The following is a 14,200-nucleotide window of genomic DNA, read 5'->3' on the forward strand; positions in this document are numbered from 1 at the left end:
TTACCTCCAAACATCAATCCATTATCTAAGGGAGGTTTTACACACACACACACACACACACACATTTTTCTCTCAGTCTCTCTCTAGCTCAGCACACTCGACTGGTTTCCTTCCTAGCACTAATTATGAAATAAGCTTAAATATTTTATTTGATTCTTTCCTTATTTGTTTGCCCCACTAGATCTGTGGAGGAGGGGCCTTGTGTAGATCTCTAACACATGCCTCAGCACACAGTGGGCACTCAAATGTATCCTGGATGAACAATGCAGATATTTTAGTGAGCATTTAACTCATACCAGATAAATAAAGTAATAATGGTCATAGGTTTCTACTTTAAAGTAATAACCCAATTAGGGATTTAGTCTCATTTTAAAATACATATGATTTATTAAAAATATAGTATTTTCTATAAATTATTCCCACCCAAACATGTTAAAAGATGTGGTAATAGGTACACTTTCTAACCACTTATAGCCACCCTCCTCTTTCAAGTACAAAAGATAAAACATACAACATACTGTAGGTTTATTTTTATTCAAAAAGTTACTGTCTCAAGACATAAATACAAATCAGAAAACAGTACAATTAGGACAATAGAATGTGGAGGACAACAGGTTAGAGTAATATATAAAACATTTTTAGCTGGTTGAAAACAAAGCTGTAAGAACTGCTTTCACAAAGAAGTACTCCTTTCAAGAGTGAGAAAAAAAAATCAACTTAGGTTTAAAATCATATATACAGTCCTCTCAGCAGTTCTAGTAAATGCAGTGGTGTGAAAAACAACATAGGCAATACTTTTGCACGTAACAATATTTGTTGATGGAAAATCTGTTAGACATGTCTTGATTTCATTTGTTATTAACCATGATTTAATAAAATAATTGTATTTTATCATGATCTTTTAGCTAACCTATGGTTTTTGGCTACCACAGCCCAATGCTTGTTGGTTTCTGACTCTTAAGAACTGGAAGCCTTTTGGTATTCACCCATCTGAAGATATTCTTGTATTGCAAGCATATTAAGGCATGGAATGATTAAAATAATAAACCTCAAGAACTGAGAGACGACTGACAAAAGATAGATACACATGTAATATAAGTTAATATTTTGTTTTAAACGATGTCTAGCTGCCTAAGCCTCGCAAAATGAGTTGATGTCAAAATGGCAAGTAGCCACTTTCTGTTTTAAACTAATTCATTTGTGAAAGGACATAAAATGAAGTTTAAAGCTTAGCTTTCAAAGAATATTATGGGTTATGAATTCTATTATCCCATCTAATTTACATACAGAGGAAATGTACTGTAACCTGTTAGAAGTATCTTTAACCTGAAGACTGCTTGCAAAGACAGATAGATAAAACAATATAAAATACAAATTTAAAAATCATTTTAAAGCATGAACACTCATGCTTTTCTATTTTTAAACATTGTTAAACTTTCAATATATTTCTGAAACCTCATAATTTTAAGTTGGAATTTAAAAGTAAGAAAAAACTAAACAAACTGCGCAATTATAAAATCAGCACCAATTTATATATATATATAATTTTATTTAAAATTTAGATCCCTATTCCCACACTCTAATAAGCTGTATAATTTTTGTTTAGAGTTTTTCTGCAAACATACTACAATAAGCTTCTTTTATTTGGAGACAAAATACAGTGGCACTACTGGAAGGAATATCACAACATTACATTTTTATCTTAAAGGACAAGCAAACTTTCAGGGTTGATAATGGGATAAGCATGTTTGAGACTGGTTACCTTCTGGCAGTTCACTGCATCTGGGTATTTCTGAAAAGTATAGAGAAGCTCTTGGATTTTAAAAATATCTTAAAATACATTTTAGATGAAAAAATTGTAAAAGTTCTGCTTATAAGTTTACTTTTCTCCACAATTACAATATTTAAAAGAAAGCCTCGATTGATGTTTCAAGCATTTAAATTTAGAATGCTAAAAACAATTCTATCCTATAATTTCAGGGCAGGGGAATACTCATCCTTAACTTTGTTTCTTGGATGTAAACAGAAATCCAGCAGAGGTCATCATTACTTAGTACACCCAGTAAATAAATGTAAGAGGATTCACGTCTGTACCAAATGCCTCTTCAGATTGTTATAGTTTCTTTAAAAAAAGCATGAAATAATTGATTCAAAAGCCAACTAACAGCGCATAAATAAAATATTTACTTTCTAAGAAAAACTGTAGCTTATCATCAAATTGTTTACTTGTCCTTTACTTTTTTCAGGCAAACAAAACTGCCCCTCAAATGCACTTGATCTTGGTAAGTATAAGCACGTCATATTCTCCTTAGAGAAAAATCTGTACAGAATTTCACTGTATCTACCACACTTTATTTTAAAATTTCCTCTTCCACTTAGAAAATGACTTCACCAGAGACTTAATTGCGTACTGGTATTAAAACATTGACACCCCAAGAACCTAATGAGAGAGGGAAAAAAAAAATCTTGTTAAAATTGTCATTCATTTCTTTGTAAAATATATTACATTAATACTTGGCAATATTAAGTTTAATAACATGCTAAAAGTCACTTTGAAAAATTCCCCTCTTCAGATATATAATTCTAAAATTATAATTACCATTAACATAAAATGAAATAACATCAGGCCTAATCACAATCCTACCTACCTCATAAATATAACTAAAAGCATAAATCATGTCTCATTTATATGTTTATACACACCCCTAATGCCTAGATAATGCCCTGAACACAGGCACCCAACATATGTTGAATGAACAAATAAATGTGCTTCTTGACATACACTTCTGGCACAAGAATGTCTGGCAAACTCAGTCATTTGCACTGTGAAATGGGTATCATGAACACGCAGACCAAAAACATCCAAGAACAATATAAACACGTAGAAAATAGGAAGCATTCTTTAGGAAAGCTGGACTGAATGAACAGGTCTACTAATTTGAAAAAATCAAGTTAAGTAAAGGTAAAATCTGAGCAAAAAGTTGTATTGATGCTTTTCATTACATTTTGGGGTTTCCCTCGTAGCTCAGCTGGTAAAGAATCTGCCTGCAATTCAGGAGACCAGGGTTTGGTTCCTGGGTTGGGAACTCGAGAAGGGAATGGCAACCCACTCCAGTTAAATTTCACTCCATTATATTTCAGCTGGGGAAACAATGCTAGGTAAAAATCTAATCATTACTTGTCACAAACTTAAAAAAGTAAAAGCAGGTAATGAATGGAGCAACTCCTTCTTGTTTGTTAAGCAAGAATAAGTTACAACTTTTAGTTCTGTACATACTAAAAGTTGGGCTCTTCAAGTAAATTTCCAACACTTATTATGACAATTGAGTAATATTTTTAAAATACTATAATGAGCTAGTGAAAACTGATAATTAAAGCCAGAGGTAATGATCTAAGACTGGGATTACAAAGGGCACTTACTTGTAAATTAAATCTCACTTTAACAAAAGTTATAGAACTCACAAATTGCTTTGATCTGAATTGAAGGACCTATGTATTTTCAGACCAGGAAACAAATATCTATCTGATTGCAGCCTCCAAGAAGCAAATCATCAAGTAAAGTGTTTGGAATCCCCAGGAATGAGAACAATAGAGGATTAATGTACCCCATTCTTACCAGTCATCCATCAAAACCACCACCACTACTGGCCCCTTGCCCACCCCACCCCTAAAGGTTAAGCATTCTCCTTTTTAGTTTTAAGAGTCAGAGTTTGGGTGGTTAGAATGTTTCCAAAGAGGCCTAGGTGATAGGTGATGTTTAAAAATCCCTTCTAGCCGTAACACTCTGACTCTGGGTAATGGAAGATCTAATGATGAATGAAAGGATAAAATCTTAATTGACAGTTTTAGTGTGGAGTGTGGCATGAAGATGAACTCAAGTTCTTTCCAAACCAAGGGTCTACCTAGAAATAGCCTGAACAGATCTTTTTTCCCCCTCCTCCTGGGTTTGTACAGACAAGGTTATAAAGGAGATTCTTCTAGAAGAACATTAAATTTGCTCCATTATACCAAACCCTTCCTTTACCAATTTTATACTACAGATAATTCTAATAAAAGAATCTCAACACAGAAGGAGGACATTAGCGATATTCTCTTTTTCTGGCACATAAGCTACCTGTTTCTGGTGTCAACATTAATAACCACTTAAGCACATACTTTAAAGGTACCAACAGCCAGCTTTGGTATGTTGAGGCAATACTGGCCCACTAATAGCAGAAAGCAACCATATACCAATGTTGACACTGTTACCAAATATGAAACTAAATAAATCATAAATCTAGAATATTATATGCAACCCCAAACTGATCTGCTCAGAGTTTTCATATTACCACTTCTGAATCACACAGATAACATGTTACAGAAAATAAATCTAGGATTTATTTAGTAATAATCTGAAGTATCTATACTAGGATGCTTTGGGTTAATTCACATAAAATTAGAGAATCTTAGAATTGGGTATAAAAGGATCTACAGCCCTAATTTTATTATTGTCTTGTTGACTATCATCACAGGGTTGAATAAAAAGAGATGTAATCTAACGCAGATTTTTACACTAAAAATTTTGTTATTCCATTTAAGTTATTGTTGAGATAATAAGATAAAGTTTAATGTAATTTTAAAACAAACTAGTATTAATAGTATTACAATACATACGCAGTCAAAGACTTCTAAAGATACCTGAACTGTTAAAGATATGGAGCAGTCAGTTATGTGACTGCTGCCATCATGTGGTACTAGTATAGAACTACAGGTATAGACGCACGTGCTCCTTTTTCTAATTTTAGGCAAAGCAGCAAAACTACTATCCTCTAAGTTGTTACATATGCAATGAACACAAGAATGCCATCATTTTTCTATAAATAACAATTATTAGGTCCCTATCTTTGGCTTCACTCAGATTATAGTTTTCCCTAAATGTTAAATGTCAAAAATATATATACATATACAGTGCTGTTCCACTACTGTAGAGAGAAAAAAAAAGGTGAAGAGCACCATTTGGCAAATCTATTCAATGGTAAGTGACTAAGGAAACAAATGCCTAAAAGTTTCCTGACTTTAGATGAACAAATGAAAACAATAAGATGATCTCTAACTGCCCGTATCAATTTTGACTATAGTTAATCATTATAATTTCTAAAACAATTTTCTTGGTATTTCTTTGAGGCAAGGTCTGATTTTAGTTCTGGGAAGTACACAGCAGAGGCAGCACAAGATTTTTACATCAAAAGGAACTCAGATCAAATTACTACTCTGACACTAAAGCTGTATAACTCTCAGCAAGTCACTGAAACCACCTCTACAGCCCAAGTTTGCTTGAGTGTAAAAGTGGGATCCCACTAAATTGTGCCTGGCACAATGTCAGGCACGTAGGTTTTCAAATACTAGCTTCCATTCATCTCAAAGTGATAGTACAGGTGGACTAGAATACAAATCCCTTGAGAGCAGGGAGAGCATCTTATTCATTTCAGCACCAATTTCCAACTCACTAAACTGCTGAATGAATGCGTTTCATCACATATGCTTGGAATGATTCTCTTTTATTCCTCATCACAATCACTACCTAAATGTTTTATTTAACAAACTGGAAGATACATACTCCTAGATTATCAGGGAAACCACATACTTCAATATGCACTTAAACGACAGACTTATGGGTAGGCAGAGGTCACCTACGCTACTCAGATTATGGTCTTATTAGAAATGCAGAATGTTAGACCACACTTAAGACCTACTGAAGCAGAACCTACATTTTAATAAGATCTCTACATGATTTATATGTCCCTTAGAGATGGACAAACACTGATTTCAAGGATCCCAAGGTGCCTTGTCCAAAGATTTCTATACCTGCTGATCTATGAAATGTTATCTTTTAGCTCAAATAGCTAGCTCTATTAATTTAAGTATGTTAGCATGAGTTCGTTTGTTAAAATTCTTCCAAGAGCTATCTGACAGCAGATGAGGCAAGAGAGGGCCAGGAGAGAACGGTAGAAATAGGGGCATAGAAGGCAGGCCTTGGAGGATGATACAACAGTCACCTGAGACAGCAGGTGTTAGGAAGGAGGAGCATAAATGGGTAGATTCTAAAAAGTGAGCTAGACAGGCATTTAACCGATTTAGCAAGCTGACAAATAAAGCTAAACACCTCTATGCTGGGCAAAACTCTCAAAATGAATAAAATCATCACTGCCTGGAGTTCAATCATTGAGCAAAATATAATATCCTATTTCACTACATCAATCTGGTAGTTATCAAAACAGAAGTGTGTACAAGTGTTATGGGAGCTGAGAATAAAGTATCTATCTAAAAAGTTAGGAAAAACTCCAAAGGTGATGTCGGAACTGACTACTGAAAGAATTCACTACTTGGAAAAGGAAATGGGCAATTCTGACAGAGAGAAAAGCTTTTACAAGGTCATGGAGTTGTGAAAGAGCACAGTGTGTCTGAGAGGAACTACAGATGGTATTCTCAGGGAGAATATGGCAACAGGAACTGATAGAAGAAACAGAACTGACATCAACTAACAATAACCAATTATCTCAACTCCCTTCTCTTTATTACCAAAGCCTTTGTTCAAGTTCTATTTTTCACCATGTCTTCATATTAAGATTATGACTATCATCGTTATTTTTCTTGTAATTCATCCTATTCAAGGAAATATTTCTGAAACACAATTCTGATCATGCCTGCTCCCCCATTCAAAATCCTTCATCAGGTATAACTCAAGCCTACAGGAAAAGTGCAAATTCCTTAACAAACACTTAAGCCCCAGTTGGCCAGGGATTCAAAGGCACTTTGAATCTGTTACCACCACTGCATGACCCCTTCTCAACTCTACTCCGAAATCCCTCCTGCCTGTCTCTTTTCCTCCTGTCCAGTTGTTTTTATCCATTCTTAATGTATTGTCCAAGCTCTTCAACCTCAATCTCAGAGATTGCCTATTACTTTTGATTTTACAATCTTGAGGCATATTTAAATTAAACCTACTGATTCATCCATAATTGAAGCTGGATCAAAGAAATCAGGCTTCAGTTCTGTTCTCTCTCGTCTGTTCTTTGATGGTGGCTAAAGGGGGAAAAGAGGAAGGAAGTTGACAATTGCCATATCTATAATAAGCCAAATAGTAACTGAAAATCTTGAAATTAATTAAGTGTTCACGAGACCTATGTAACTGCAATTGCACCCTACAATACTTCAAATACTATCTATTCAAACTACAGAATGTTTAAAAATACAAAAGCAGTTCATTCATAGGAAATTATTCTTATGGATGAAAACTAGAAAAAGGATTTTTTGTTTTATTTTAGAAATGTCTCTCTCAACTCACTTTCCTTTCAAGGCACTGAATTACACTATTCTGAAGAGAAGCCATATTTAATTATTTCTTCCCTTTAAGGAGAATACACCAAGGTATACTGAGAAATAGAAGACCTGGCTTATGAGTCTCAGCTTTACTGCTTACTAGTTTTGTCTCTTTGGATAGGATGTCTAAGCTTCAATATCCTCAATCCTTTCAACCTACCTCACAAAGCTGAATGAGCTGTGTAGCAAAATGACATATGTGGATAATAAAGCCCTAATTGTATATATGATGTTATTATCAGAGAATATACCATCATATATATTCAACTTCCAAGTCTTTTATCAGTACTTTACTGTGTGATATGGAAACTGACCTCAGTAAAAAAGTAGACCATGTTTATAATATATTGGTTTGATAATGGTAAATAGATGGTAAATTATAAGGTGATATTATACTATTAAGCAAAATATATTCTTTATATATTCCTAAATTAGTCTGAAAGTTTACCATCTTAAATTAGGATCTAACACCCTCACTAAACTCATCCTCTTCCTCAATCCCTTCTCACGTAACTAAACTCCTGGCAACTATTTTATTTAGTAATTTTGCAAAACTTACTTTTATGGCAAATATTTCTCTCCTCTAATAATATTCAATTTAATTTCAAAAAAATAATCTAAATTTAAAACCTTACAGAATCATCGTATCTTACCAAGTCTATATCCATGGTGTCAAAATCCATCCCCTCATTAAGATCTTCAATCCTCCCTTCTGAGGACATCATAACATCTTCAACAATTGGCTCTTCATCATCTTCCATTAGGCTTGTACCACGCCGACTAGAGAAATACAAAAAAGGTCAGGATCTCAACCAAAGTCACAACTTAGTAATATACTGGCAGCAACTATGTGGCTCTATTCAAATGTAATGGAAAATGATGGAATTAAAGGTCAGGGAAAATGACTAGGCATTGATCATGTCATCAATGATGTCAAAACCCCAATATTCACTTGTCTGAAAATGCTAAGGAGTTATGTTCATTCTACATTACTTCAAAACATTTAACTTGATAGTTCTGATATTCCATTTAAAAGCTCAATGAGAATTTACCACATGGGAGCAGACAAGATACCTCAAATCCTTTTTGAAAGTAGGCAGGGTACAAATTAATAAAGAAGTATAAAACAAGAGACCAAAGAAATGACATTTTCAGAATACATGTATTTTCATGAACATATAATGCTAATTTTACCCATCACTCACATTCACTCAGTACCTAAAATGTACCAGGCACTCACTCACTCATTCACATAGTGCCCACTACGTGCCAGGCTTTGACTGTGTCCTATGGATGCAAAATAAAAGATGAATAAGACATGATTCCTGCCCTCAAGGAGCTCACAGTCTACTATGGGAAACACAATTAATTATGACAAAGTGATAAATATTGCAAGAGAAATATGCATTAAGTGCTATAAAGATATACTGAAAGAAGAGATTAATTCTGCTTCAGGAAGAAATGAGCAACATTTATGGTGAAACTTGCACTCTGTATCCTATGAAACTCAAAACTGAGACATATATAGAAAAGTTAAATAAGAATTAAGACCCAAAATTCTATTATCACATAATTATAAAGAAAAAATTCAAATTTCAAGTTCACAAATTAGCCCATATTAGCATAAAGGAATCAACATAAGTGAAATTGAGGGTGACTTGTTGTTCCCCAGTTTGGATAATCTTTCTTTCTTTGCTCACTCATGTAAAGATCCCACCCTCCCCCAAATCAATTATTTATTGAATGCCTGCTTACAATTTACACAAAACTATGTTGAGTCTTAAAAGACGAAGATAACAAGACATGATGTCTAGTCCAGGCTATGTGGACAAATATGTTAACAATGGTCCCTATTTCTCAAGAGTTCTGGACAGTAAATGATAAATGACAATTTTACTGTATTTGGTGGAAGCAACTGTGAAGGGGATACGTGTGCTTTGGGGACCATGTGTTATAGAAAACCAGAAACTCATTCTGCTTTTGAAAGATATATGTGATATAAACTAGGAGACAGAGAGAATTTGAAGGTATTTTCAGTTATAGGCCAGACACCATTACAGAACAATTATTGTAAAACAAAAATATTTTAAAGTCTCAGGTGACAGACTACTTATGATACAACCAAAAGACTCTTCTGATAATAATTAACTGGAATAATTTCTTTGTCACCTAGGGAAGTTTATCTCTAAGAAGAATAAAAACTAACTACAGCTATATGAGATGATGGATATTTACTAAACTTATTGTGGTAATCACTTCATGATGTATGTAAGTTGCATCATCATGCTGGACACCTTAATACAGTGTTGTATGTCAATTACATCCCCATAAAACTTGAAGAAAAAAGTTAATCAATTAATCTACAAACAAAAGAATAATGATAAATGGTACTGATAATGAGATGCTGTGGAAGAGCGTGTGCACTGGCGCAAAGTTTCAAGGGGAGACATATGGACCAAATGATTGCCTGGCAGAATTCTGCAGTATTTGGACTGGTAACTAGTGAGAAGCTAAGAAATTACTTGTTGAATTCAGCATGAAATAAGAACATATGTTAAAGGGAATGTGGCTATAGAAACAGAATAGGGGACAGAATCAAGGGATAGTATAGAGGATGAACATAGTAGACATAACAGGATCAGAATTTACAGATGTGATAAAGTATACCTTGTCTGTTTGAGGTTTTTAAGACCACTACAGACAACTAAAGAGAATTTAATACTGCTCGTGAGGTAAATGACCAGTTCTTAAGAAAAATAGGTCAAATTCTCATCATTCAAAAACCAACAAAATTGCAACAAAATATAAATTTAAGAAATAAGGTAACAATCACTATCTCCAGCATTAAAACATGTACCACATTATGTTACAAATACAAAGCTTTCAAACTAAAAAACTTAATCAAAATCATCAGATCTTCCCCCTTTGTACCAGTCATCTAAAGACTGCTTATATGCCGTTTCTTTTGGAGCCAAAGCTAATAAGGACTTATAAAACTCTCATACAGATTCCAGTAAAAACAAAGTATTTGAAAATTAAACTGCAGTTTTTTTAGCATTGGACATTTATTCATTCAATGAACATTTAACTTAGTACTTTTTTAATGTGCCAAGCACTAACAGGAAATGAAAGCAGTCCCTATTAAGAGGTACAAACTATTAAGTATAAAATAAGATACAAGGATATACTGTATAACACAGGGAAATGCCAATATTTTATAACTATAAATGGAATAAAACCTTAAAAACTGTGAATCACTAAACTGTATACCTGAAACATATAATATTGTACATCAACTATACTTTTCAATTTAAAAAAAAGAAAGAAAGAGGTCCCTGCCCTTAAGGAGCTCACAGTCTAGAGAAAGGGACAAATTCATAAACAAATTACAATATAATGTGGTAAGTGCTATAAGAAATAGGAATATACATAGTGTTATGGGAGCATAGATGACACCACAGCTTCATATAAGGCGACACCTGAGCTTGTCCTTTTATGATGATTTTACCAGCTGCCAGGGAATAGGATATGATACTAAAATGTAGGCAGGGGCCATATTTAGAGAGATCTTGCATGCCATGAGCTAAGGAGTTTGAACTGTATCTTGCAGGCAATGGGGATCCATAGAATGGTTTTAAGGAAGAGAGCTACATGATCAGATTTTTATTCTAGAATAGCACTTCTTGATGGCAACGTGAATGATGGAGTGGTGGTGAGGGGAGTGAGGGAAGGGGTTTGGTGAGAGGATAAATAGATCTGAGGGAAGAACATGAATTAGAAAGCTAATGCAATAGTTCAGGTGAGAGATGAGGGCCTGAACTAAGGTGGGGATCAATTAAGATGTAACAAAACTGAATTTTTAGCTATAGTTCTGTGTACCAAAATAAACAAGGATTCATAGTTAAACTTTTCCAACAGATCAACCTAATATCAGTCCTTTACCTAACTAGTTAATATTTAACTTCAGAAGTTTTTTTTTTCTGTTGGAAAGACCAATTTTTAGCTCCTTGATTATTTCAGCTTAGTTACTCTAGAGAGTTTGCTGAAATTTTTAGATAAGGCACACAATAAAATATGTCAAAATGAATTAGTGAACTTCCTAGACTCAGACAATAAGGCACTCTCACTTACATGGCATGCTGAAGATTAGTTCGCAGTTTAACATAGCTCATTGCTGCTCTCTCCTGCTGCTGCCTTGCTTCCTCTTGTTGTCTTTGAGCTAACATCCATGTTACCTGCGTGCTTCAAGGAGAATTTTATTCTTCTTTTAACTTAACTTTTTTCTATGTAATTAATAAAGTTATAGTACAGAAAATGATCAAATGTACTTACTTATAATCAAGAGGAGTTTGATGATGTTCAGTCTGCATCGGATAGACACTCATGAAACTATCCTCAGGTCGTAATCTTTTGGGCTCTCTCATAATTGTTGAGGTGAGTTGTGGTGTCTGCATCATAACTGGGGTGTGCAGTGTTTGCTCTCTGCTTAGCCACATACTGTCGCTACTACTGCTTTCTTCGGCTGAGAAAGAAAAGTAATAGCAATGAAGTTCAGTCACTAATTTTGACTAAGTGTTAGTCGCTCAGTCATGTCTGACTCTGTGTGACATGGATTATAGCCCACTCGGCTCCTCTGTCCATGGGATTTCCCAAGCAAGAATACTGGAGTAGGTAGCCATTCCCTTCTCCAGGGGATCTTCCTGATCCAGGGATCGAACCCAGGGCTCCTGCATTGCAGGCAGATTCCTTACCATCTGAACCACCAGGGAAATGTCTAATACAACCTGTGCAGGTCAACAAACATCTGCTTCTTTACACATGCTAGAGCTTGAACAGAGGGATACAAAGGTATGTAAGAATGCAGTCCCTGCCATGCCCTGACAGTCCAGTTGTGGAAAAAGAAAGTGAAAGAAAGTGAAAGTTGCTCAGTCGTGTCTAACTCTTTGCGACCCCATGGACTCTAGTCTGCTAGGCCCCTCTGTCCATGGAATTCTCCAGGCAAGAATACTGGAGTGGGTAGCCATTCCCTCCAGGGGACCTCCCCAACCCAGGGATTGAACCCAGGTCTTCTGCATTGGAGGAGGATTCTTGAACCATCTGAGTCACCAGGGTAGACCAAGAATACCGGAGTAGGTAGCCTACCCCTCTCCAGGGGATATTCCCAACTTAGGAATTGAACCGGGGTCTCCTGCATTGCAGGCAGATTATTTACCAGCTGAACTACCAGGGAAGCCCTGGTAAAGAAAATACAGGCAATTATAACACAGTGTGCATGCATGCTCAGTCGCTTCAGTCATATCCAACTCTTTGCAACCCCATGGACTATAGTCTGCCAGGCTCCTCTGTCCATGGGATTCCCCAGGCAAGAATACTGGAGGGGGTTGCCATGCTCTCCCTCCAGGGGATCTTCCTGACCCAGGGATCGAACCTGTGTCTCCTGCATTGCAGGTAGATTCTTTACTGCTGAGCCACTGGGGAAACACAGTGTGGTAAGTGCTAAAAGAGGGAAGCACAGGAAGAATGGGAACAATGAAAAAGATCAGAGCCCAGCTACCCAGAAGTTACTTCTGACTAGAGTGGATATTATGTGAACTGTGACATCTCCAAGAAATGGGGAGAACATAAGCAAAAGCACTGGGGCATGAAACAACAATGCCTAAATCATACTACTCTGCTGATTATTTTAAGAGTTTAGTAGTCCTGGAGTAGATGGCAAAGGTAAGGCTGAATAAAGAGGCAGGAGTCAACTCATGCAAAGTTTTATAAGCTATGCTAAGCTGACAGGAACTACTACTAAAGGTTCTATGGAAGCAATGTGGTGAGTTACATGTTTTATACTAAGTATATGGCGGTGATGTGGAGGACAGACCTAAGAATATGAAGACTAGCAAGCAAACTGGCCACTGAGGAGGCTAACTATGTTAGACCAGGTGAGTTAAGAGGTTTAGATAAGAAAAACTTTTTAAAATTTAGTGGTATTCAGTGGACATATCTTTTAATTTGATAACTTTTCTATCTAAAAAAAGGAAAATTTAACTTCTTATCAAGCCCAAGTATTTTAACTGGTCAGGGATACTGTGTAAGAGAGATTTCTCCACAGACTGGGATGTTGGTACTATATGACCAATCAAGTCTAAATCTAAGGCTGTGTAAGTTACAAGTTAATGCTTTGTGTTACTGGACCAAAAAAATACTAAAACCATTAATCCATGTGGCGATTTAAAACCATGGCTCCTAGGAAAATAAGTTAAAAAAAAAATAAAGCCCTCAAATCTCTGACACTTGTCACATTAACAGGTAGGTGGGGGATGATGTCCCATTCCCTTGAATCTGTGCCCTGTGATTGCTTGGTCCACAGAACATGATGGAAACTATGCTATGCCAGTTTCTGGCCTTAGAAAATGGCAGTGTCCAGAGTTGTTTCTTGAGACACTTGTTCTTGAAGCCGAGTCACACACTGTGAGGAAGCCAAATAGTCACATGGAAAGGTCACATGTAAGGTGTTCTGGCAGACAATCTAGCTGAGGTCCCAGCTGACAGCCAGCATCAGATACATCTACAAGTGAAGATATCTCCATATGATTCCAGTCCCAGCCTTGGAGTATTTATTCCTAGTGAAAGCACCAGACATTATGTCCAGGTTATATCATTTAAGTTTTGGGGGTAGTTTGTTACTCAGGAATAATAGCTGGAACAAATTTTGACAACTATACTCATTAAACAAAAGTATCTTAAAGAAAGGAAATGAAGAACCAACCCTGGAGTACTAACAGTCCAAGAGATTCAAGCATCATAATATATTCTTAACTCTAAGATTATAGACAGCAACTTGTATTTCTGT

At 35.6% G+C, this 14,200-nt stretch overlaps 1 protein-coding gene across 7 annotated transcripts in view; it reads right to left on the minus strand.

Moving 5' to 3' along the window:
- Positions 1–515: 515 nt before the first annotated feature.
- Positions 516–14,200, minus strand: part of STAG2 (stromal antigen 2) — a 129,841-nt gene continuing 116,156 nt past the window's right edge. For 5 of the 7 annotated variants that reach the window (XM_027534970.1, XM_027534972.1, XM_027534973.1 and 2 more), the window contains 5 exons: positions 11,692–11,881; positions 11,491–11,601; positions 8,013–8,139; positions 6,985–7,062; positions 516–2,440 (listed from right to left, as the gene is read on the minus strand). In XM_027534970.1, the coding sequence (XP_027390771.1) occupies positions 2,417–2,440; positions 6,985–7,062; positions 8,013–8,139; positions 11,491–11,601; positions 11,692–11,881 (530 nt within the window). In that variant the 3' untranslated portion in view covers positions 516–2,416. The remainder of the gene's footprint in view (positions 2,441–6,984; positions 7,063–8,012; positions 8,140–11,490; positions 11,602–11,691; positions 11,882–14,200) is intronic. The other 2 variants (XM_027534976.1, XM_027534977.1) reach the window with 2 other exon arrangements.

The sequence above is a fragment of the Bos indicus x Bos taurus genome, chromosome X (assembly GCF_003369695.1).
Source record: "Bos indicus x Bos taurus breed Angus x Brahman F1 hybrid chromosome X, Bos_hybrid_MaternalHap_v2.0, whole genome shotgun sequence".
In the NCBI taxonomy this organism is placed as follows: domain Eukaryota; kingdom Metazoa; phylum Chordata; class Mammalia; order Artiodactyla; family Bovidae; genus Bos; species Bos indicus x Bos taurus.